Source organism: Cotesia typhae, unplaced genomic scaffold (genome assembly GCF_013202065.1).
Source record: "Cotesia typhae breed Kobodo isofemale line unplaced genomic scaffold, CoteBio_Ctyphae scaffold_121, whole genome shotgun sequence".
Lineage (NCBI taxonomy): Eukaryota > Metazoa > Arthropoda > Insecta > Hymenoptera > Braconidae > Cotesia > Cotesia typhae.
In genome coordinates, this window is record NW_027423773.1 from 2,626,552 (window position 1) to 2,654,542 (window position 27,991).

A 27,991-nucleotide genomic window follows, 5' to 3' on the forward strand; every position below is an offset into this window, starting at 1 on the left:
GGGGTTCTCAATTGGTCCACTTGTTAGCAGGCGGTGCCTTTTGGGAAATACGGTATGTGCAGTGGGTTCAGTTGATGCTGCGCAAGGTGATACACCACGCCTCCATCAGGACATTCCAACCCCGTGGGACTTGGTGCACGCTGTTCTAGCTGCCCGTGACACATTCGACAAGCGGCGCCGTAACGGGAAACAACGCGCGGCTAGGGACTTGGAAGAATCCTCACCTCACCTCCTGACCTAAGAGGAAATCACACACTCCACCCTCATCACTAGCACACATCGTTTACGTTAAAGATCGTGACGTTTCTCGGGTACCCATCTAACAACTCTCTGGTGGTAGTGAATTTAAATTTTCCGATCATATCAGACCTCTAGTCGAAATAAAACAAAACGTATTTATGGTTTAAGCTCAAGTGATTTATCAGTTTATTACTTTGTTGATTTTTCTTATTAATAAATTTTTTTTTTTAATCGTAATTGTTATTTTTGTTGTCGGCAACATTAACAACATCGATAAATTTAGTGCGAAAATAATGTGATGAGTAAACATCAAAATAATCCAACAATGATTTGCGAAACTCATTTTAAAATCGGAGTGAATAAAATCATTCAATTTATTTTTATTTAATTTTTAAAAATTATTTGAGGTGACGTGATTCAAGACAGAAAAACTTGGCAAGTGTTATCATCTTCGATGAACGGTAACAAATTTATTGTCTGTCTAAAAAATAGTTTTCAAGTGATGATATAAAAGAAGTTGAAAGAAAAATTATTTTGAAGCAATAGATTAAAAGAAGTGGTTCTACGGCTTCATCACGCGTTCCGACGAGTGGAGCGGTCTCCTGCCCAGCTCCACTATTGTGGGTGCTGGGGGGTCACCATGGTTAGGCTTAGGAGCTGGTGGTGGCGCGGGCGCAACCACTGGAGGTGGCAGTCCTGTGGAGTTAGAAGGACACTGGGGAAGAAAATTGTACGGTGCAAGTGTTGCTCCACCGCCTCCGCCACCGCACCATCATCCACGAGCAGCACCGCTGGTATTTGCGCCCCAAGATATGAGACAAATTCTCAAAGAAGAGCCCGTGCCACGTGCTTGGCCGCAACCTGCTCTTGCTGACAATGCATCGTAAGTTTTGTTAAAAAAAATTTTTTTTTAATGATTTTTTCGCAGGAAAAATTTTTTTTAAAAGTAAAAGTTTATTTTTTGTTGAGGAAAAATTGGATGGACTTTTGTTTTAATAGGTAAAAAAAATTTGCAAATATTTTTAAGATAAAAAAAAAATGCAAAAGAATTTTTAGTATTTATCCGAGCGGTTTTTTATTGATTTTTTATTCTTGACTCAGAAATTATCAAATCTGCGATTTTTTAAGATTTTTAAATCTTTAAATTTTGTAAATAATAAACGAATCAGTTATTAGGAAAAATTGATTAAGTTTTCTGAAGGAAATTGAATGCTCTACAAAAAAGGTATCTTATCATTTTTTAATAAATTGACTCCCTTTAAAGTTATTCGAGGTTAATTAAAATAGAATTTGTAGTAATTTAAAATTGTAAAGTTTTATGATAAGTAGATTTAGCATGAAATTCTTCCGACATAAATTGAATTTTATCGGGTATCCAATCTACGATACCCTCTGCAAATCAATACGAATTAAAAACAATTTGTAAATTACAGTACGGATGAAGTAAAATTGCCATAACTTTGATAATTAAACTCAATTATTTCAATGAAAAAGTTTGGAATTTAATGCTCAGAAGAGATAAGATTTATTCAACAAATTAAAGTTCTTTAGAAAATCGAAATAGTTTTTAGAATAAACAAATAAATAAATATTTTCTTAAATTTTGTATTATTCAAAGAAAAATGTTAATTTTCTAATATCTATATTTAGAGTTCGTGAATTAATATTTTTATTTTTTATGAAGATATTTTTGATCTTTACGAGTTTATATTTTTTTTTTCAAAAATTAAAAAATATTCTACATTAACAGTATACAATAACCAAAATTAGATTATATACTTAAAACGACATAATTAATGAAAAAAACTAAGTTTTGATTTGATTTGTCTTGTTTCTTTTTAAGTAGTCGGTTTGTAAACAATTTTAATTTAAATCTTGAAACTTTTTGGCTAAAATCATTTTTTTATTTAATTTTTATAATTTACTAGCTGTTACCTGCCCGCTCCGCTGGGCACTTTATAGAATTGTAGTTTTAGATCTAGACTTGAAATTCAATTGGAGTATTATTTTGACTTGCACAGGTTCCACATTCCATCGAATCGGAAGTAGAATTTATTGAAATCCGTATTGAGATGATCTCTACATGATAAATAAAAGATCCTCACCAAATTTGCAGCTTTTTGAAGCTATATTTTAAAAATTAAGATTTTTTATTGTTAACACCCACCCCTGCGATCTTTATTGGAGGTGATTCGGTGTAAAATCCGTTCTTAGATCATTTTTGTATCACATGTAGACGACTTCTATTAAATTTGGAGTCTATAGGAGTTATAGCTTGGAAATTAAAAATTTTCATTGTTAATACCTACCCCCGCAACCCTCTGTAGGGTGAGATATCGTAAAATTCATTGATAGATTATTTCTACATCTCTTACAGAAGATTCCTACCAAATTTGAAGTCGATAGGAGCTATAGTTTAAAAACGGGAATTTGTCATTGTTAACGCCCCCGCAACCCTCCTTGTGGGTGGAATTTCCTAAAATCCGTTCTTAGCTGACCTCTACTCGGCGAAAGGAATATTCCTGCCAAATTTCAAGTCTCGAGGTCTTATAGTTCCAGAGATATCGTGATGAGTGACTATATCTATAGAAAGTCTCCTATATATATATATACATAGATTTATCCTAAAAGTAACTGATTTATTGAAGTATCTCTTAACATAAATATTGAAGAAAAAAAAAATCAAAATTTGAAATTGTTAAATTTTTAAAAAATTTATATTTTATACCGATGATAGAATTAAAATATTTCTTCAAATTTTCAATCTATAGTTTATATGTTATGTATTTTGAAGTAGAATATTTTTCGATATATTTGAAAAAAAAAAAAAAAATAAATAAATACTTATTATTGTCACGATTTGGACAATATGTGTCTTTATGTAGCGTAGGATTTGAGAGTACGTATATAGCATATAGACATCTATAGATAATGTTATATACAGAATGACTATGCTGGTGAACAATAAACTGCGGTTTATTGTAGCCTCGCTTAACGGATTTGTACGACGTGCAAACGACGACACAGAGACTACCCTGATAACGGGAAGCCAAAGGTAAACCGAGTAGGTGGTGAATCTCTAATCCAATAGCGGTTCCCTTTAACTAACTCCACCCAAACATTTCTCTCAGTACCTACTGCTCTACTATACCCGGTAATGCACTATACTCACATTCTCATCCTCTTTCAACCTCGGATACAAACTCTTAACTACTTTAATTGCCATCGAATCAATGTAATTATACTAATTCCGACGACGATTCGTTCTATCTTATTGACTCCGAATTCGTTAATTTAGTCAGTACACTGCAAAGATTAGAGGAAACACCAAAGAGAATAGAAAATGTGGTTGTACTGGACAAAAGTATTGTTATTGGAACTATTGGAAACATATACTGAGAGAAAAGTTTATAGTTAGCTGAATTATAACGTCACAAGTATAAAAATATAGTTTTCTGAACTTTCTTTTTTGTAGTTACTCGAACTACACATTAGTTTAAGTAATCATTGATAAATAGTTATATCAACTATATTTTAATAAATACATCTTTGCTATCGTGTTAAACAAAAAATAATTAGTTGTCTGAAAGGTTATTACCTACGATATCTCAGATAGCTTAACTAGAAAAGCCCGTAGTGCGTAACCAAAAGATCCGGGTTCGATTCCTAGTCAGGGCTGTCCGAATTATTTTTTCTGTTTTCTGAGTTAAAGTTAATCATAATGACTAAGCCGATATCTAACTAAAAATAGTGTAAGTAATTATCTATTGGGATTCAATATTATAAATAATCTTACACAGAAAGAAAAAAAGTCTTGAGTCAAGCGTAAATTTTCTTAAATCAAGAAAATTTTAAGGAAGACTGAAAATTTCTTGAATCAAGTTAAAATTTTTTGAAAGAAGTTAAATTTTTTTAAGCCAAGAAAATTTCTTCTTGCTCCAAAATAACTTCAGTCTTCCTTATAATTTTCTTTTATTATAATTAATTATATTGTTAAATGCGTGGATTAGAATAAACATTGCATTGTTACTTATTAAATCAAATTTAATCTAAAATTAAAATTAAAGTTAAATTCATATTAAACTATAATTGTTATTTTTTAAATAAGATTTTGATGTACACTTACACCTTAGTATATTACTTTGTATTAAATTTTAAGTAAAAATTTATATAACTGTGTACAAACCTTTCCCATTCGGCTAATTGCCTTGGCATATTAAATAAATACATACATTTTTCTCTTAGAGTATTCTTACAACAATTACTTTCTATTCGTGTTAAAATTATTAATTCAGTAGAAATAATTGTGTATACGTTTCATTTCTAAAATTATATCATTTTGGTATGTATTTTAGGGCCATAAAAAAATATTGCACTTTAACGAGCTAATCTGTTGTCAGTTTTAAGTAAGCCAATTTTTATCTGATACGACATAAAGAAAGATCAACGTACTGAGCACATTTTCTAAAAAAAAAAAAAAAACATAAAAATCAAAATTTACAATTATAATAAAGATTTATTTTTCATGAGGATGTCTCCTCATGTATAACCTGATATGGTCATACATAACCAGATCAATCTTTATCAGACCAAATTAGGTTATATCAACAAATTTTTTCCACTTTTGCTTCGTAGATCTAAAAATATTCCAGATAATTCATCTTAGTAATGTTTTCACAATTAACTTCTGAACTACTATGTCAATGAATTCAAAGTCACCAGCTCCTGCCCTTAAGAACTGTATCAAATGCGTAAGCCCGGTTAAAATCGCTTGATCCTTAGAAAAGTAGATACAGTGGTGAAGAAGTGATTTTATAACGAATGTATTATAATGTATAAGAAACTTATTTATTGCATTAGGGTACATATACTCACTACAGTATATTTGTAGAGTTATGAATTTAAATAAGCCTTATCATAGCTGAATAATCGTATAATATGTACATAGTGTTACGTTAATAGCTGTACTATAACGTTACTGTTGTACAATCATCGACGGTAGTATATGATTTTTTATGAAATTGGACAATGAAACCCGGCGTTTATCGTATCAACCGCAATATCGATAAACCCATAACGCCCAAATAGACCACAAGGGCATGAACAAATTTATTAATTGTTTCTATTTTTTTTATAGGTCTAAAAATTATGTAATGTGTGATACTGAAAGATTTTGACCGATAAAATATCTACACAGAAAAAAAAATTTACTTGAATCAAGTAAATAATTTTGAAGAATTTCATCTTCTTGATTTGAGTAAAAAAATTCTTAAACTAAGAAATTATTCAGGGTCTAAGTAAATTTTACTTAGTTCAAGAATTTCTTGTCTTGATTCAAGAAAATGAAACTCTTCAAAATTATTTTCTTTGTTCAAGAATTTTTCTCTTTATTCAAATTAATTTTTTTTTCAGTGTATAAGGTACCCGCGGGTAATAAGGCCTAACTTAGTAGTGATGTGAAATGACCGTCATTTTTTACTTCGGTCAAATCACGAGCAAATGCTCGTCAATTGACGTCATTTTATTTCTGGTCAGTCAGAAATATTTTTGAGCATTTATGACGAAAAATACCAAAAATTTTTCGAATTTTAATTAAATAACCATTAACAATCGTTTTTAACAATCTTCAGCTGTTAAGACACTTGTAAACTTTAATTTTTTTGTCAAATCGAGAGGTTTTAGGAAACAAACCCGCCTGGAACATCAAATTAGATGTAAATTGACCGTCAAAAAATTTTTGGTCAATTTTTCGTGACTTATTAATTTTCTGTAATAAATATTATTTATTATTGAGTAACCAATATAATTTTGAACCGCTAAATAATCGAAGTTTAAAATACAAATTTTCCTATAAAATTTATTTATATGGCGGGAGCCGCCATTACTTTTAAAAAATAACGCTCATTTTTTAAGTTGGTCAATTGACGAGTAATTGACGAGAATATTCTTGGCTTCACATCACTAGGCCTAAGTGATAGAAATGCTATTTAAAATAACCACTTTCGCTAAAGACTTCTCTAGTAGAAGCGTCTAGCATAGAAATGTCGCTACAAGTTTATAGAGTCCCGATACAACGTTCCTTGTCTTCTATATTTCATCATTCTAAATATGCTAAAGTAGCGCAGAAGAATTCCTAAAAAACGATTTGAGTAAATGGTAAACATTTTTTATAATTTTATATTTAATAATTAAAAATCATTGTTCTAATTTTTATCAATATCTTAAAAAGTATTGTTGCTCAATTTAAGTGATGATTGATCTCTAATACCAATTTTATCAAGTATAAATATAACTATTTCCAGGATGAATAACCTGCAGGCCTTATTACCCTACCGTAGTAAAATAAGGCCTATTCGCAAGGTTTTTTAAAAAATTTAATTTTGTGTTTGTTTATGATGAAAATTACCATTACTCCATTATATTTTATGGCTAATGCATTAATTTAAAAATTAATGATACATTGCAATAATTAAATGCAATATTTTCGATTTTTTTCAAGATCTCCCTTAGCTAGGCCTTATTACCCGCCTGTACCTTATATTTTTATTTAAGGCAATAAATTCCTTAAAGTCATAAAAGTGAACAGATTATTTTTTAATATCAATTAAAAAACGAAAGATCATTTTATTGAATACCGTCGCTAATTTTTTTTTTTTTTTTTTTTTTTTTTTTATTCAAATAAACACATCGTACGATCTGCGGAAATTAAAAATTCGAATGAAAAAAATATTTTTCGTTTTCAAACGAAATATTCTAATAATTCCGCAAAACGAGGGGAAAAATAGCCGTTTAATCGAGAAATAACCAGTGGATATGCTCTCTCGTCGCGTGATTATAATTATTCTGGACCGCTAAATTGCTTTGCTGTCCCCACACAGCAACTCTACCAACCATCTACCCCCATACGTTGCTCATCCGAGAACATTACTAACCATTGCGCCATTTTCCTTCCTCAGTGATTTTTATCACTGTATCGATATTCGATGCCTATGTTTGTTTTTATATTATGGAAGCAAATTCATTGTTCTATTTTTAAATAAAATTTAGTGAAATTTTCTGTGTTAGAAGATAATTAATGGTAATGAATTAAGTTTTAGAAAAAAACATACACAGAAAAAAAATGTTCTTGAATTAAGCATATAATTTTGAAGAGCTCAATATTCTTGATTTAGGGTAGAAGCATCGTTTGGAGTCACTGTACCGTTTATGGCTATTTATTGTTCAAATAAACGATAGAAATGAATTTATATTAATAAACCATTACAAATTTAATTTGTTTTAATATCAATTTTTTAAAACTCAACAAAAACATGGTTATAATATTATAATTTTTTATAAATTAATTCAAATGTCAGCTCGCCGTAGTGGTGCGGTCAGAGATTATTTATTATTGTCGGAAGGTTAATGAAAAAAATTTAGCTCTTGATAGAAATAAATTTCTTGTCTTGAGAAAATTTTTCTCTTGCTCCAAAAAATTAAATATCTCGATAGAAGTAAATTTTCATTAATATTTTTATTGATAATCATGTCAAATAGGAAGATCAAATAATATTGAATCATTTTTTTTATTCAATATATATAATTGCACGCTAAAATAATATAAAATGGATATCAAATATTCGAGAGAAAAATTTTCTCGAGCTGAGAAAATTTTTTCTTCAGTTGAAGTAAGTGACGCTGGTTTCCTAAAGTATCTAAAAATTTTGATCAAATATAAAAATTTGTTGTATCAAGTATTTATGATAATTTGAATTAAGAAAAAATTACTTCCACCAAAAATAGAATTTCAAGAAAAATTTTTACTTCGGCCAACACAACTTCGTTCTTCCTTCAGGCACCCGAAAATTTTCTTGGGCTAAGAATTTTGTTCTCCAGTCAAGAAATTTTTTTTTCTGTGGGACTGAAAAAGCAGCGAGAGGTGACTTTATTAATCTCACAAAAAATTACCATAATTTTGATAAACTTCGTCAATATTTAGTCTACTAAAAAAAAGACAAAAAACTTTAACGACTTTAGGAAAATTTAATTTCAGAATACTAATATCTGAATAAAAGTTGGGAGATAAAAAAATTCAGTAGAATGATGTATATTTAAAGTGTATATCTGCATGTACATATATGTATATATATATATATACAAATGTATAGATAATATATAGACAGGCGGTGTAAGCGGAGGAAAATAATCGGACGTCAAGAGTTATGGGGCGCGAACCAGCGGCCGGTTAATCAGCCACCGATAATTATCGACACGGGCAGTACATCACCACTGTCCCTAGCTTCACTACCCTTCGCTAACATTCCTCTCAGCCGTATGTGGTACCGGCCGCACATATAACACCTACCCCATTCTCGTGCTTTCGAAACCTGGATAGCAGTATAGCTGAATATAATCCTCGATCGCCGTACTATACCACCCAACGACATCCTCTATTTGTGCCCCCCCCCCTCTCACAACCATCCTCACCGCCCCCTGCCGTGACAAATGCACCACCGATACCATCATTTATTTCGCAAATGTGCTGCAAAACTGCCGCTATTCATTTTCGAGCTAGTCGATTCAGTTTTCCGCTCGGAAGGTCCGATATCAGGTCGCACGAGCGAACTAAACGCGACGCATTGTGGCTTTGGTTTATTATCATTATGCAAAAGTATACACGATAATGTAATTTCTATCTTCAATCCAACATTTATATACATTATTTTTTTCACATCTATTTACATTATTCCAGTATTAATTATCATTACTCTTATCTTTTTTATTTTGACTTACGTGCCATTGTTTATACACAATAAATGCATATTTTACAAATAATTACATCAACTAAACTTGTAGTAATTTTTTTTTTCATTCAAAAAAAAGTTTAAATCATGAATCAAGTTAAAAATATTGTAAAATAATTTTCTGTCATTTAATTTATTGTAAAAAAAAATCCAGAAAAAAATTTCTTCTGATATGGCAATATATGGCCTGGCATGGCAATATATGTCATATATAAAATAAATATGAGTAATCATTAATCTGAAAACCAATATTAGCTTCTAGAGAGTCAAAAAAAAAATTTTTGTTTTATAAACTAATACTTTAAAATTTAACTCTCTAATTAGGAGAATATTCAGCGATCATGCGCCACCTGTTGGAAGTTTTCAAAACTATCTATAAAAAAATTTATATATGACCATATCAAACCTAATATGGGCTTATCAAATCAGATACATCCATATACAGTCGAAGAACATTCATTTTCATATCTGGCAACATTTGGACGGAAAAAAACAAATTAATTTGATTTAAGTAGAATAATTTTTGAAATAGGAAATTTTTTTAATTTTCCGGACTCAAGAAGTTTTCTTTTGAATCAAGTTATTTTTTTTTTTTACTGAATGTGTGAAAGAACATAGCAAAAATTATGAAATGATTTTTTTTTTAATAGGATACAAAAAGATTAAAAATTTTCAATTAAATTTCGATGGGTTGAGCTTAAAAGTGGTCGATTCAAAGTGAAATATCTCACATATGTTCTTGATGCTAACAATCATAATAAAAATATTAATAATAATAATAATAATAATAATAATAATAATAATAATAATAATAATAATAAAAGCTAGAAAAGACACTGTTTGTTAAAAATTTTTTGTAATCAAAACGAAGATGCCCACTTATAATTTTTATGAGAAATAAAGGGTAGGAGCTCACGTTATACCATTACTCAAAGATGGCAGAAGAGTCCAGTAGCCTTAATCTCAGCACATGAGGCCTTAATGGGATTTTAAGGCGTCGAGACCACCTGAGCGCTACTGTTTCAGCAAACGACCTCGTTTATCTCTTTTTTTTCTCCCTCCCTACATGCGCCGCGGGATCCCTCATACCTCATACATAAACGCACCATCTTATCTGTTATCTGGTACTATGGATGACAACAATTATCTTATAAATGTTGTCCCATCCCTTTCCATCCTTCATTATTTTTGCTTACTTAATTTATTTATGATAAATGTATCATGATTCTAGGGTTGGCGTTGGACGAGCACATTTCGAGAAACAACCACCAAGCAATTTAAGGAAAAGTAATTTCTTTCATTTCGTTATCGCTCTTTACGATCGAAGTGGCCAGCCAATCGAAATTGAAAGAACTGCGTTCATCGGGTTTGTTGAGAAGGACCAGGTTAGTTTTATTTTTTTTTTTATTATCGTTATTTTGATATTGATAGGGCAGAAAAACATGCTAGTTATCAAAATGTGTCATCCTTCAGCTATCATTATAAATCTTAATCTTTAAAACTGTCAATGATAATTTTTACCAATTATTTGCAAGGAGTGAATTCTTATATTTATTTAAATCAAATAAGACTCTTTCAATGTAAATAAATCTCTTGTTCAAATACCACCAACTATTACTTATTTGACACAAATCCATGAAGTTATTTCAGACAAAGATATGTTTTATTCATTGTATTAATTTTAATTAAATAGTCATTTGGTTGTAGTTGACAAATCTATTTTATTAAAAATATCAATAATTAAGAAATTACAATGTATTTCGTAAACTAATAATATTTTTAAAGATATAAGCTCATTTTGATGTTACACTCATCGAGACCTTTCATTTGAGTACCCACATCAATTTTTCATATATTTTATATATTTATATATATTATACATATGTATATATGAAAAATATATCAAAAATGCATGTGGGTACTCAAATGACAGCTCTTGATGAGTGTTACATCGGGATGAGCTTATATTTATAGTTTACAAGTTATGGCAGTCACATAGTGATTGCAAGGTTGCTAGTCTTTCTTTAAAATACTTTAAAATCATATATTTCAGTCAAATCAGATTTGTTAACTATAAAGAAATGTGATATTTTAATGTCAGTAAAGAAATTATGCTTTGTAATATAGTAAATAATATCTGGGATATTTTTAGGGTTGTGAAAGCAATGAGGATGAGTTTATTTATATATTTTTTTTTTCTATTATTAAATTAATCTAAAATTTATGTATTTATTTAAAATTACTCAATTATAACAGACGAGGATAAAGGTATTAAAATTACGATAACTTAAATAGCGACAGTAGCAACCCAAACGTTTTATGATTTATTTAAAACGAGATTTGTTAACTATTAACAAATTTTATTTGAATAAAATAAATAGGCGAATTAAATCAAATAAACCAAAACAAAATAGTACTTTGTTAAAAGTAATCCATATTTAAATAAAACAAATTTGTTAATATTAAATGTGTGATGTTTTTGAGGTATTTTAAATCAACCTACTAATTAAAGTCAAACAAACTGTTTTCTATTAAATTATAGATTTTTTAACAATTTTCGTAGCCATAACACATAATTTAACATAAAAAAATTTTTTTATAACTCTCATTCAATCCCGATTAACAGAGTAAGGTGTTATACATCCAAATGATGAATATGTAACTTATCAAAATATCAATCTACTAATTATTACAGTATCTTAATCCAACAATCTGACTGTTGACTTAATAATCGCAATTATGAGGTAAAATGAGTTATATTTACCAGACTGTTGCTCTGCATGTCAATCATGAGTGATAATGAAAGGACGTGTGTAGGTTTATCTATTCTTATTCCCGTCCTTTACCTTTTTCGCTTTCTCCTGTGGCTATCTATCTCCATATATGTATGGATAATATAATTCACGTGATTAGACAGTTGCATTGCGTGGCCTCCCTATTAATAAGGGTCATGCACCGCGGACATATATCAGTCCCTGCTTAGACTAAATAGACGCAATATATACGTCCAATACTAAATTCGGTAGAAGATGAAACACATAAGTATCACCCCATCATCAGCATACAATATAAATTAACATCCACATGCATATAAATGGATATATACACGTCCTTACATATAAATAAAGATATAAAGTACATCAAGATAAGTGATACATAAAAAGTTTTGGAAAATCCAAAAGTGCACGCCTCAAAATCTTATTTTCCAAAATAAAATTGATTAAATTAAAACACAAATACTTTTAAATCTTTGGCGCCATTTTCTACCCAGAAAAAAAAGGTACTGCGCATGTGTTGTAAACGAACCTTATTTACATAGATATAGATATACAAACGATAAGAAAATTTTAGTTTATTGCTAATTATAAGTAAATTACATTGAATTAGACCGTGATCTTCGAAAAGACAGTTTTGAATAATACTAAAGCGTATAAAAAAAAAAAACGGACTTGATTAGTTATGTTTTTCGGCAGTTATTGTGCACTGAGAAAAAAAAAGACTTTTATTAAGAAAATTTTCTTGATACAAGAATTTATGTTCTTCAAAATTTTCGAGAATATATATTCTTAGCCCAAGAACTTGTTAAATTGATTGAAATAATTTTTACTTAATTTAAATAAAGCTGTTCTCTTGTTTATCTACTATCTAAAGATTGATGATCTCTTCAGAAATTAATTAATTAATTTATGTATTTATTTATTTATTCAATAATTTAGACCCTGAAGCAAAAGCTCCCTAAGGGAGCTTTTTTTTTTAACAATTAGAAAAAATAATAATAAGGGAAACATATTGAGTAATGTAAGACTATGATGTTGACTCAAAGCAATTTAAGATTTAAATTCAAATTCAGCTGCAGTATAACAATTATAAGTGATTAAGTTAAATTAAATTTCTGATTATTGAAAATAATGATATTTAATAACATTTATAAATTGTCTCTTGCCGAAAAAAACATATAACATTGTGATCTAAATTCGCTGTAATTAACAATTTGAATAATCTCCTCCGAATAATACAATAACTAATAATAATAGAATATTTGATCGTCGTCGAGTTTCTTGAATCAAGAAATTGTTAATTGAATAAAAGTATTTTTTTTTCTCAGTGTGACCACGCCAGTTTCCATACATACATCAGACACACGAATGTCCACGGAATGATTTTTAAAAAATTTTTTTTTTATTTATTTAAAAAGCAAAATGTCTTTTAAAAATGTCATATGTGTTGAAACTAGTGTTTTTTTATGACATTTATGTGTAAATATTTTTCTACAAGATAGAAAAAAAATAGAGACAATTTTTGTTCAAAAAATCAATTGATTTTTGTAAGGCGAGAATAGAGCACCACCTCATTCACTTCGCTTATGAGGCGTGCAATATATAAAAATGTATTTTTGAATGTATCTTTAAGGCAGCTGATAATTTAAAAGTTGTAAAATTTAATAATAAATAAAATTAATTTCGTCTAATTTACACAATAAAAAATTTTGCGTCAATGCGTCAAAAAATTTTTTGTTTAATATTTAACAGCCTTTTATGTTAATTTAGCAATTTTTCGTGTTAATTTAACACAATAAATGTTAAATTTACACATAAAAGTGTCAAATATTCAACACAAAATTTTTTGACGCAATGACGCAAAATTTTTTACTGTTTAAATGTAATTATTCTTTTTTAAAAAAATATTTTTTTAAATTATTTTTGTAGTGCATAAAAATTTTTTTTTCGATATAGATACTCGTAAGTTCACTTTTGTCCTTTGAAAGAAAATTTATCAATGCCAAATAAAAAATGCCTGCAATTTTTTTTTGTGCTTTATTAAAAATTTGACCTGTCAGCGTTTCAAGGGTTTCTGAGCACACAGTAGAAAATGCATTACTAACTAGCAACTACATGGCATATGGTGCTATGCACGCACCACTCATTGTCAACCAACCCATGTAATTATGCATTGCACGCCACAATACAATATAATGACGCGCGACTCTTACGAACGCATCAAGAAATTAATAATTATCACGAGATACATTACTATATTAAAGCAGACATACATATATATACATGAGTGAGAGTAGTAGACATGTTATACACTACACCCTTAATAAATTTATTAATTAAATTAGATCATGATAATAAAACTTATTATTCCAAGGCATTTCAAGAAAATAGAAGTAAATTTATTTATTTAATTAAATTTTTTTTTATGTCAACATAAAAAAGTAAATTATTCTTATTTATATAAAAAATATTAGACTAATTTCTGATAACTGTATTTCTTTAAAAGATATATTAAAATAATAAGAACTGAAATCAAATGTCTTTTAACTGAGATTAATTTTTGAATATTCAACTTTCAGGAATCCGAGGGACAGAAAACAAATAATGGAATTCAATATAGACTGCAATTGTTATACGCCAATGGTAAGTTGTTGCTCATTCTTAAATTAATATTTAGGCTTAGCTACATTAAGAGGGGCGATACATGTAAAAAAAAAATTTTTTTTTTTTTCATAAATCATTAGAATATCATCTCAAAAATATGAATATAAATTTTCAAAACAAAATTATCATCATTTATATATTAAAAACTCATTTAAGTACTTCGCCTTAACTCGGCGCTTGAGCGTGTGTCAAAACTTTAAACGCGCTTTTCTCGAAACGACTTTTTTGAAATTTGTGGGCAGAATAACTTAAAAAGTTCTCAACTGGTTCCAATGAAATTTTTTACACGTCTACTTTACAGTAATAGCTTCTAGTTAAACCTCTAGCATTCCATAAAAATTTTCAAAACTTAACCCTTTTACCAAAAAACCATCGAAAAAAGAGTAAAAAATTGAACTTTTTTTCTGAGGTGCACCAATTTATGATTTTTTTACTTTTTTGAGTTTTTTATTGGTTTAACTAGAAGATAGATGTTTTATGAACAAGTGCAAACTAATTTTTTTGATTTCCGATCACCGTACGAGAAGTGAGAATGCCCGCAAATTGATGTTTTTTTCCGAGAGGGTCTCGGCAGAATCAATTTTACGTCGGCCATTTAAAAAAAAAAAAAATAAAAAACAATTTTTTTTCTATACTTCAATATATGATAAATAACTCTACAAAATTTCAAAGTGATTCATTAAATCTTTCCGAGTTAAAAAAATCCTCAGAAAACGGTGAAAATTAAGGCGTTTACATGTATCGCCCCCCTTAGGAAAAAAATATAATTCTATGAACTGGGAAAATCTAGTTGAGTATCATCATCATTATTTAATTAAAGTTCTTATATCTAAAATTATTTATTACATTGAACCCCGATAGATTATTAATTTGAACTATTTTTAGTTAAATACCGGCTTAAAAATCATCTTGATTAACTTTAACTCAGAAAACAGAAAAAATAATTTGGACAGTTCTGACTTGGAATCGAACCCGGATCTTTTGGTTATGCATTAAGGACTCTTTGAGTTAAGCTATCTGAGACATCGTCCGTAACAATTTTTCAAACACCTAATTATTTTTTATTTGCCACGATAACAGAAAAAGTTTGGAAAATACAAAAGTGCACGACTCATAATGCTCATTTAATTATGAAATATAAAAAAAAAATAAAAAAACTTAAGTCGTTCAAAATTAATTGCCGAAAAAACAGCTATAGTAGGAAGAAGGTACTGCACAAGCGCTCCCTGGTGGAATAAAATGTACATAATATCTATAGATATAGCTATATATAGATATATCACCATCCATGTTAATTTTACATGAGTATATATAGATATACAGTCTTGTAGTTTTTGTTTTTTATTAATTGCAATTAAGCGACACTGAATTAATTAATCATTCGCATTCAGTGACCTACAATCGTCGATTAGAATTAAAAAAAAAAAAAATTTAACTCAAATAATGGATTTTTTCACAAGTTACAGTGTTTCCGGGTTTCACACATGACGGACAGGAAAATTTTTTGACCTATTTTGGTGTTTTTTTCAAATTCTATTGCAGTAAATCAATTTTTAAAAAGTATGGAATTAATCTCCATTAAATTATCTCGACAATAGTATGCAAAATATCTTGATTCCGTAAACTAACAAGGCTATAATAATAAAAATAGCCGCCAAAATGAGGCGAAAAAAATTTTTCGATCGTAAAGCACTCTCTGATGCTTCGCAACATGAGTCGTGCAAAACGAGAAAATCAAGGAACTAGAAAAAAAAAAAAATTCAGAAAACTATATTTCTATACTTGTGACGTTTTAATTCAGTTAACTATGCATTTTTCTCAGAGTGTGATTGCCCGACGTTAATCACCGTATACATACAAAATAACCTCTCACATAAACTATATATAATTCTCTAAAGTTTTATCCGCAAGTTTTTACCAGATTTTGTTGTCATTCCAATAATCTGAGCTGACTGGAAATCAACAATTTAGGCAAGTTGAAAAGAAATGTTGGTAGGGCGTCCCGGGTGACGAAAATGCTGACACCTCGAGCAAAACATCCGGTGTGACTGCTATCGATCTATATGTTGGATACCACACACCATACCATGATGATAGTAAAAAAAAGACAGGGACAGTGATAGATAGAATCCGCGGCACACGCGAAAGAGTATATATAATGGAGTATGGTTGAAGAAGCGACGATGACGCTCACATTGGCATTTTTGGTGGACACGCGGGTCTCCAGAGCTGCTAAAAAGTTACAGAGTGATGCGATCAGATGAGTGCCCATCGAGCGGTGCTGATCACAGAACATCACCCAAACAGAGACATATTTTATGTCAATGGATGCTTGATGCTTGATTGCATGATGTGCTGCCGACGCGGCTACTCCAATCGTCGCTTTTGATTCTTCTTTATTTATCTTTGTATAAAAAGAGTCCCACATGTGCCAGTGATGACAACACAGAGGACCATTGCATTTTATTGCTCCCTTTATCCGTTTGTTAATTACTGATGTCCGAATGTTAAATAGGTTGTATGAAATAACGCCGATCATTTTTTACTTCTCACCAATCAGTTTAATGTTTTTCAAAATTAAGAAAAATTTTTTTTTATTTTGCATTAAATATATTATAGATCTGTCAAAATTTTTTTAGGTAAATGTATCAGGGCTTGTGAGATAAGAGATTTTCATTTATATAAATCAAAGAAAAAAAGAATTTTATTATTTGATTGTCTTTTTCGAGAGTTATAGTACTAAAACCTACTATGATTATAAACGAAGTTTCACAAAAATTTTTTTAAATTAATTTTTTTTATAAAATTGGTTACTCATTCTCACTAGGAACTTCATTAAAGTTCCTTATCATTACAAAACTACTTTTTGTGAACATAACTCAAAAACCCTGGGATTCAATTTAAAATTTATGGTAACACATAACTTCCGTATCATATTTATACACGGAAAAAAGTAAACTGTAATATTCACTCGGATTCCGGTTAGTTTTTATAGTTTCAAACAGTAAAGCGGACATCAGGGTGGCAAAAATGTAAATATTACAGAACTTAATGTAGAAAGTATAAAAGCCACAATTTATAATTTAATATCCAAAATAAGTAATTATTAGTTGTCACTATAGTAAATAACGACTTTTTTATCTTTAAAAATTACAGTTTCAAACAGTAAAAATTGCCATTTCAATATATAGTTCATATTATGAAGAGAAGGAGAACTCAGATGAAAGAGAAGGGGGTCTCACTCTGGGAGAATTTAATATTTCAAACAGTAAAAATTATACTTTTAAAATATACATTTTACCAGTCTAAGCAAGTCAATAATTACAGTTTGATTTTTAGCGTTGCGTTTAAAATTTACCATTTTACTTTGTAAATATTGACGTTGCTTGTATTAGAAATTTACTAACTTTATTCTATACTTTTTACATATCATAACATCATTTTTTAGGTACGAAACGATAAATATTAAAGTCTGAATTGTTAATTATTATACTTAAACATTTTAGACATTTACATGGCGAATATTACTGTTTGAAATAGTATTTTCTTCCATGTAAAGAGTAAATTGTAAATATTACAATGTGAATAGTAAAATCATGATTTTACTGTTTGAAGTGGTAATTTTTAGCAGTTGATCATTACTTATTATAAATCGACTGTTATTTATTACAGTTTACTTTTTTCCGTGTAACTGTTTAATTTAATACGACAATATGCTTGTCAAAATTTGAGAAAGAACTCTGCCGGAATCAGAAAATTACAGGCCAGTGCAACTTTTAGAACGCAAAAACTAATCAGGTTCTTCCTTAAAGAAGAAACTTAACTGTCTCTGTCCACTCCATCCATTTCTTTTGTGTATGTCAATTCTGTCAGAATCACGTTTTTTTTTTTTTTTTTTTTTGTCAAGACGCTCTATCATCACAACGAATAGCCATATGAGAAAATATTTCAAGATTTTTCTAGCGAATTAAATGTTACCGCTTGAAATTTAAAAATATTTTCATGAATTCTTTTTCCCTTAAAACTTTCCATGAAAAATTTTAAAACTAAATTTTCTTTAAGAAAATTAATGTCATGTTACAAACGCATTGAGGTATCTGAGTCCTTTGTGGTCACAGCCAATTTAAATTCCTAAATGACTCAACGTAACAAAAACAGTTTTTATAATGATAATGGTAATAAATTCTCCGGATAAGTTAATGTATATGTATAGACACTAGGAGTAACTACTAGGAAGCAAATTTAAACTAAAAGTTATCTCCGTTTGAGTCTTGTGGATCGTGTATCAGTTAGTTGTAGTCCCTGTTCAAGTAGATGTTGAACGTCATCTTATATTACCAATCTCTCGTCATTCGCTGCAATCAATAAATCTGTAATTAAATAATAAATAAGGAGTGATCTGTGGTATTCGAGGGATGGCAAAGTTTCTCCATATCTGGCGCTTGGTCTCTTTTTGTCTCGATCATCTCATTGGGTCTTCATATCCTCGCAAAGCGTCTTCCACGGACTGTCGGTCGTCCATCCATCCACAGGTAGTTGTTTATTTGGTTTCTCTGTCTTTGTACTTGTACTTGTCTGTGTAGATGATTGTAAAAGCGAGGCTTAAAATGATGAGACGAGGATACACACATCAAGTTATAATAGAAACAAAAGTAGTAGTACAAACCAATACTAAAAGACCGATTAAGGCCGGCATCAACTCGATCATCCTTGAAAAGAAGATCCGCTTTTTCCTTTATCTCGTCTGTCTCTCGCTTCTTATATTCTCTATCACCCTCTTTATTCTTCAGTCTTTTAGTCGTTATTATTATTCACTCACTTGACTTATCCATTCACCATCACCAAAAACCCACAGATATCTCCTAGTTATGCTAATGGACCACTTTTCGTCAAAAACAGAACGAGGAAATGGAATAATCCTATTGTACTGCACACTCCTCGATAGTAATATCTTATACTTTTTTAGTCCCCGTCGATACTTTTTCACTTTTATCCAATTTTTTTACCTTTATTTTTACTGTCGAGAACATTATCATTTATCCTCCCTACGTATATCTTTGTTTATTTTGTTATTATTAGACCCCGATACATTTATTTTTCTTTTTCTTTTACGCTTCTTCATTGTCCTCAATGAATAAATATAGTTTTACGCTATTTTACCGAGATATTTCTGATTCATTCCACGGAAATAAATAGAGCTTGTTGAGAATTATGAAAATTGTGAGGGTCGATAAAGACAAGGATATGAAAATAAAGTGATTGCAGTGATACGAAAAATTTGCAAATTTATATAAAAGCTTTTTGCAACAATCTTCGAGCTAATTTTAATCACCAATAAATTTTTTTTTTGTTTAATTACACTGATTGAGAGATGTTTTGCAATTCATGATCTAATTAAAATTTTTTTTTAATTATTTACAAATGCAATACACAAAAATTATAGAAAAGTACAATTAATTTTGTACTTTAGTGAGTCGGTATGAAATAATAAATCATTTTTCACTGTTTAACATTAAAAATTTACTCTAAAAAATTTACCGGGCTATCCAGTAAAAATTAATCCAAGTAACGGTATTAACTATCGACTTTAAGGCGGCGCTGCAATCGCTCGCAATTTGTAAGCTGTATAAAAAATTCGACTTTTTAGTGATCAGTTGTTGCTGAATTTTAATCAATTTTAATAACACTTTTGGACAATTATCATTTTATTAAAATTTTATTAATGAAAAAAAAATTCATTGAACATTTAATCTTATTAAATTAAAATCTAGTTTTTCTAAAATATTAAACAATAACATTTCATTGATTTAACAGTAAATTTTACAGAAAAATTTTATAATAGAATATTATATAATAATAAATAATTATTCTGTATTGATTTTAAATTTACAATAATTTCCTTAGCAAAGAATAATTTTTTGATAGGGGAGAAGGGGGTCAATTGAACCATTCGAATTAAAAATTTGAAAAAATTGAAAAAGCGCTTCATGCTCTTAGAATTAGATTCTAATATGTTAAACTCGGATATGATCAAAATTTGAAATCATTGCGATTAATAAATTTTGAAAAATTGAGATTATTTTATTTTTAGGCATGTAAACTTTTTTTTTTGGCTGGTGACAAATTGTTTAATAATATTTCAATTTTTGAATTAATTGATAAAGTTTGAATTGTAGTCGTTGTATATACTTATACTTTATAATCCTCAACTTTGTTTATAGTGATATAATAGTTTATTTATTTATTATTTACTATTAATTGTTATAAAATTATATGGGGTCAATTGAACCAGCAGTCCCGGAGACGATTGAACCATACGGAGATGCATAGGACATGCGCGCGCATCTTGACTCTACGTGAAAAAACTCAGAAAAATAACCTAACAATTTGATGAACTGAATTTATAATGAAAATTATTTTTAAATTGATTTTTCATTTATTTAATATAATATCTGTGCATTGAAACGGTGCAACAGTAATATTAGCAAGTAACAATTAATATATTATTTATTAAAAATTCGGGTTTGAGTTTTAAATATTATTGGTTCAATTGACCACAAGCAGTGGTTCAATTGCCCCCGAGTGGGGGTCAATTGAACCATTCGACGCGTTTGGATAAATTAGTAATTTTCAAAAATTCACGTTGTTTATTGACTAATTTATGTATTAATAATGATAGTAAACATGATAAACTACCATTCCAAGGAAAAAAAAAAAAGTTTGGAAAATCCAAAAGTGCACGACTCATAATGCTCATTTAATTATGAAATATAAAAAAAAAATTTTTTAAATAACAGCTGTACTAGGAGTGATGTACAGGCGCCCCTGGTGGAATAAAATGTACATAATATCTATAGATATAGATATATCATCCATGTTAATTTTACATGGATATATATAGATATACAGTCTTGTAGTTTTCGTTTTTTATTAATTGGAATTAAACGACACTGAATTAATTAATCATTCGCATTCAGTGACCTACAATCGTCGATTAGAATTAAAAAAAAAAAAAATTTAACTCAAATAATGGATTTTTTCAAAAGTTACAGTGTTTCCGGGTTTCACACATGACGGACAGGAAAATTTTTTGACCTATTTTGGTGTTTTTTTCAAATTCTATTGCAGTAAATCAATTTTTAAAAAGTATGGAATTAATCTCCATTAAATTATCTCGACAATAGTATGCAAAATATCTTGATTCCGTGAACTAACAAGGCTATAATAATAAAAATAGCCGCCAAAATGAGGCGAAAAAAATTTTTCGATCATAAAGCACTCTCTGATGCTTCGCATCATGAGTCGTGCAATTATTATTTAGTTTTAATTCGAATAGTAAAAAATTTACTAAACTTTTTTTGGTTAAATTGACCCCCTTCGCCCCTACAAGAACTTCAATTAAGTTAAAAAATAATAATGCTATTTAATTATATTTTTTTCTTAATATAATTGTAAATAAAATATTCCAAGTGAATATTCTTATGAAAGAAAAAAATTAATTGATCTAATGTAAAATATTTATTTTGATTACAGGCCATAGACAAGAGCAGGATATTTTTGTGAGACTTATCGATTCGTCAACAAAACAGGTAACCTAAAAAGTTATTATAACCACTAAAAGTTATTACTTTGATTAGAATAATCCTTGTGTCATAGATTATTTAACAAGATAATGTAGGTAATATATAGTAAGTAAGCAGATGAGCTGTCTAATCGATGTTGTCGTTTGGTGAAGGTGATGCGTGAAGCATACGCGTTATCGTTGTAGGTACAAGCACTTAATTTTCCAGGGGGCTGATTTCTACCCTACTTTGTGTATAACGTCCTGAGTGTATGTAGGACGAGCGGTGACAGCAATACCCGTCTGTCTTGGGTATGTTATCTTTGCCACGTGGCGATTCTCTCACCCCTATTGGGCGTTCATTCGCGCGGGAACTGCGTGGTGTTATTCTAGAGAAGCGGAAGAAAAGACAAGTAGAGATATTTTATTTCGCCGAGTGTGATACTATCTAAAGAAGGATCATAACCTTTAGGCAGACGCCAATTATATCTGATGAATATGTATTTGCCTCTGATTTAAGGGTGAATATATATATTATTTATAACGATTATTATATGTATATATCTTAGGCAATCGATTAAAAAAAAAATCTCGTTAGTATTATGGTTAGTCTGGACTATAATTTATTTTTTTTTCTAGATTTTTATTTTGATAACAAAATCGTATTCGGAAAGTAATATAACAATTTTATTAAGTGTGTTCGATATAAAAAGTTCAATTGTAATCTATACACAGAAAAAAAAAAATTTATTTGAATCAAGTAAATAATTTTGAAGTTCATTTTTTTGATTTTAGTAGAAAAATTGTTAAACTAAGAGATTTTTCTTGGTTTAAGTAAATTTTACTTGATTTAAGAATTTTTCGTCTTAATTTAAGATAATTAAACTTTTCAAAATTATTTTCTTGGTTCAAGAATTTTTCATTTGATTCAAATCAATTTTTTTTTCTGTGTACAAGAAAAAAGAGCCAAAATTTTATTACACTTAGAAAAATTAAAAATTTTGTCCAAAAAAAGAATTTCTTAATTAATTTTTTTTTATTTATTAAAAAACAAAATGTCATAAGTATTGAAACTAGGGTTTTTTCATGACATTTGTGTGCAAATATTATTCTACAAGTGCGATAGAAAAGAAATAGAGCCAGTTTTAGTTACAAAAATCACTTGATTTTTGTAAGACGAGAGTAGAGCACTACCCCATCCGCTTCGCTTATCAGGCGTGCAATATTTATTTTCATAGAAATGCTGTATCAAAATGACCAATAAAAACAATGTTTAAATTATTATATCTCGACAAAATAACGATAAAGTGTTACTTTTTTTTTTATTCATTAATCAAAAAGGAATTTTTTATTTTGCTAATTTTTTTTTCAATTCTGACGAGGAATTTTTTTAATGCAACAGAGAATATTTGAAAAATCTGAGCTTTAAATGAGAAGCAAGCCAGAAAATTGAAAATTTCGTTATTAAATATTTTGCTTTCTTAAACTTTGAGATTTATTAGTAAACGTTATTCTTAAATTGTGAAAAAAAAATTAACAAACTCTGTCGAAAAGTGGTGACACGAAAAAAAAAAAAAAAAAAAAAAAAAAAATTGAAAAATTAAAAAATTGCATTATAAATAGTAATAAGTGACCCATCGCATTCAGAACTAGAAAAATTACAATTCGAAATAACATTTTTATAATTCAAACTTTGAATGTTAATTTTCAAATCTTTCAATGTAAATATTACATTTTACAATGTAATTCTTATAAAATCTGAAACTGTAATTTTTCCAGTTTTCATCACGAAGCGCCACGTTGCATTATATACTGTAATTTTTCTATTTTTCTTTTTTCCGTGATAGATAAAAGACTACCTTAAGTCTAAAATTTAATTAAATAAACAATTTAATATTTATAAATTAAAAATTTCCGAACACTGGCTAAAAGTTTTTTTTGCGAGTAATATATTTTCGTGACTCAATACTCCAAAATTTAAATTAAACCCTTTCAGCTTAAATCCAACCAAGAAGAATATATACATCGTTATCAATTTTAGTTGATTACACTACTAATCCTTTCTAGCTTTACATGGTCAGACACTTGCCCGTTGTCCGTCAAAATGATCTAAAGTGATTGACAGTGTAAGAAACTACCTTAAAATTAGACGTTTATTTCAAGTGATTAAAATGAAATATATGAGAGACAATTATAAAATTATTATAAAATCTACAAAATTGTAAAGAAACTAGTTTGAAGCTAATTTATAGACTGCAGGTTATAAATCTCAATATAATTGGCTACTATAACTTCACTCGAAAAGAAATATACTTTAATCTCTTATCCACTTCGTATAATTTAAAAAAATTTAAATCTTGGCATCTATTTGAATTCTATAAAAATTTTTTTTACCACTTATGTAAAATAATGATGAAAATACGCTGTGGTAGTTTGCGTGAGAACTAAACGCGGTATCTTATAATGTTTATAAATGGAGTAACAGCAAATCAAATCGGTTGGCGAGATGATATGACTTTAATACTGAAATATTAGTATTTAACTATGGATATAGAAAATAATAACTTGAAGATAAGCTAATCCCGGGCAGATAAAAGATTAAAGAATAGAATAACAGAATAACTTCCTCCCTTTTTACAAGTTAGGGGAACCGGCGCTTGATACAGATGTACAGACGTGTGTGTGTGTGTGTGTGTTCGTTATTTAGCGCTCAATCCTATAATGTTACTCCCCTCTCTAAAACTAAAATAAGAAAATCCCCAAGAGAAGTTCCAAATCGATTTGCGATGGCAATCATTACTATATACATTCAAATTTAACTATCTTTTTATTCATCTTTCTATGCGCTCTCACTCTTCTTTATAAGTATAATTCAACCTTACGTTGCTTGTACTCATTTTAATGCCTCACTCCTATTCGCACAATTTAAAATAGGAGCTCCAGTTGCGATTCACAGAAAATAGCTCTGTAACATGTGTAACAGAGTGATGTTTTATGTATTTCGATACTTAAGAACATGTAGGACAGGTGAATATTTAAATTTTTAACAAAATTCTGGGACGTTTTTTAACCAAGTAATTATTGAATTAAAATTCTGGAAATCGGTTGTCCATGCAGACCAACTTTGGAACTTGCCGTTAAGTTTGAATTTAAAGCGCCTTAAAATATATTTTCTTTTTTTGGTTAATATTCGAACTTTTCAAGCTCAAAGCACTGTTTTTCACATTTTGAGCTCTTCAAGTTCAAATTGATTTATTGAACAACTATAACTTTCGAATGCGCCGTTTGATTTTCATTTTCAAAAACGCATTCAACGCAGTTTTTTGAGCACAAGAAAAATGTTTAGGTTCATATTGATTGGTTGAGAAATCTCGAAGATATTTTTAAAAAATACCAAAAAAAAAAATTTTGTGAATTTTTAAACAACTATAACTTTTGAATGCGTAAATTCTACATTAGCTTTTATTCTTCAAATTGAAATTCAGAGTTTTTTAGCTCATATTTGGCCATATATTTCCCCATAAAATTATCAGTCACATGTAGTGCTAATAATCGCCGATAGATGGCGCATGATCGCAGAATTGTCTCCTTATAGGAGAGTTAAGTAAGATGTTTCACAATAAAAATGATCATTTATGCTGTTTTAAGTAATTTCTAATTGTTGATTGTCCAAAATTATGAAAAAAATATCAAAATAATTTTTTTACTCTTATATGTAGCCTGATATGGGCATACATCATAAAATCAGTTCATTACTAGCCATATAAAAAACTTTTTCATGTGTATGTATATTATCAATCTTGAAATTAGCGGATACTCCCGGGATAGCCTGGAGGGTCAACCGTTTTCCAGATTTTCTTATTTAAGCTCAACCCCAGCTTGCCGATCAAGCAAATCAGGGGAAAATCCGGTCCCTAGCTTAAGGTTGGAATCCATAAAAATCCGTCAGATAATAGATAAAATTTTTTTAGAATCTGAATAAGATTGCGAGGGTTTAATTGCAGCTTCTTACAAATTCATATAATTTTTTTAGAAAAATCTTCTTCAATTTTAAGACTGTTTATTTTGCAGCAAAAAAAAAATTTTAGAAAATTTTGTACTTGTAGATCATGAAGGTAGTTAATTTAATTTATGAAGAAGGGAAAGTATGGGTTGCAAGTAAACTCTTGTTTTTAATTCACAGAGCAATTCCCGTGGGAATTTAGTTGACGATTGGAAGCCTCAACTCTTATAGATGCTTTGAGAGTCAAAAAGAGCGTAGATGAGAAGTAAATTCCATTGAGAGCACATGTTCTCTTAGGGCTTAAAGCAATAACTCACACTCTCATACCCCAGCGTCTTATTCATTTAGTTCTCATATTTATATACCACTGGCTGCTATCGGTGATAATCTAAATGATTATAATTATAATTATATTTACATCGCGGTGAATAATTTAAAAAATTAGTGTAAAAGATAAAAAATATTTACAACAGATTGTATCATGTTCAGTCCATAAAAATTTATTCCGATTCGCGGAAATGATATTAGGTAAACTGGCCCACGTACTCGTAGCAGTCGTTTCGTTGTTTACACGGAGTAAAAGTAATTACCTAAAATTGTTTGTAAGTACTCTTGAAATAAGAAAAACAAATAAAAAGAGAATGAGAGATTAACACATTATATTGTCGATGTTACTACTGCCTCGCTTTATAATGGACTTTTGGATAAACAGAATTGCATGTCGTGATGCTCGCCTGAATATATACATACAAGTCTCGACGACACATGTGTTTAACGAACTATTACTTCGCGTATCTCACGTAATATAACATGACATTACTTCTCTGTTATTATTATTTAATATACTTACATAAACTCACTCTATAAATTAGGGATGAGCCAAAAAACAAAAAATGTTGTTTGAGGTATTTGAAACTTTGTTAGTTCGTAAATAGTAATTGTAATCGTATGATCGAAATTTGTGAGGGTGCACTGAAAAAAAAAGGATTATTTTTATCAGTATACAAAGTATTATTGAGGGAGTTTTTTCATGGTAAAATTACGTATTTTGATTATTAAAATACCAGTATAGTTTTCAGAGCAATAGAGGAAAGGGGGGGGGGGCAAAATGGGCCCCCTAAAAATAAAAAAAAAAAAAAAGTGAATAATAAATCATTTATACTTTTGATAATGATTAAAAGTGGTTTTTGTTAAAAAAATTTTCATTGATTCTAAAAAATAAGAAAAAGAAATAAAAAGAACGGTTCGTTAACAGTGAAGCTACACGCATTTTCCTATTAAAAAGTAGCAGATTATTGATAGAATGATTTTATTAAATTGTTTTTTAAGCCTATAGCTTCACTGAAAGTTGACCTTTGAAAATTTTTTAGTATTTTTTTTGCACGACTCATGATGCGAAGCATCAGAGAGTGCTTTACGATCGAAAAATTTTTTTCGCCTCATTTTGGCGGCTATTTTTATTATTATAGCCTTGTTAGTTCACGGAATCAAGATATTTTGCATACTATTGTCGAGATAATTTAATGAAGATTAATTTCATACTTTTTAAAAATTGATTTACTGTAATAGAATTTGAAAAAAACACCAAAATAGGTCAAAAAATTTTCCTGTCCGTCATGTGTGAAACCCGGAAACACACGGAAAAAAAATTATATGAAAAATTACAATAGTAATATCATAATCCAGGACTATACTTTTAGTATCTTGATTTTTACGATGCTGCTGTCTACAGAATACAATTTGAATTATTGAAAATTGCGATGTTATTTAGTAAATTTTTTTTCTGTAAGAGCAAGTGAATAAGGACGCATACTATATGTTTTAATAAAACAAAGACAGAGTTCAGTAGTTTGCGGCGCCACCACCAAAAGATGACCAATTACTGTATGGAGGGTCTTATTATGTGACTGAACATAAAATTTAGATATGCCTCTGATAACGTGAGGGGATAAACCTTGGACTT

General features: G+C 29.2%; 1 protein-coding gene across 3 annotated transcripts in view; it reads left to right on the forward strand.

Annotated features, from left to right (window-relative positions):
• The first annotated feature begins 203 nt into the window (after positions 1–203).
• Positions 204–27,991, forward strand: part of Kn (EBF transcription factor knot) — a 97,090-nt gene continuing 69,302 nt past the window's right edge. For all 3 annotated transcript variants that reach the window (XM_074252598.1, XM_074252599.1, XM_074252600.1), the window contains exons 1-4: positions 204–1,123; positions 10,255–10,408; positions 14,380–14,443; positions 21,998–22,053. In XM_074252598.1, the coding sequence (XP_074108699.1) occupies positions 1,053–1,123; positions 10,255–10,408; positions 14,380–14,443; positions 21,998–22,053 (345 nt within the window). In that variant the 5' untranslated portion in view covers positions 204–1,052. The remainder of the gene's footprint in view (positions 1,124–10,254; positions 10,409–14,379; positions 14,444–21,997; positions 22,054–27,991) is intronic.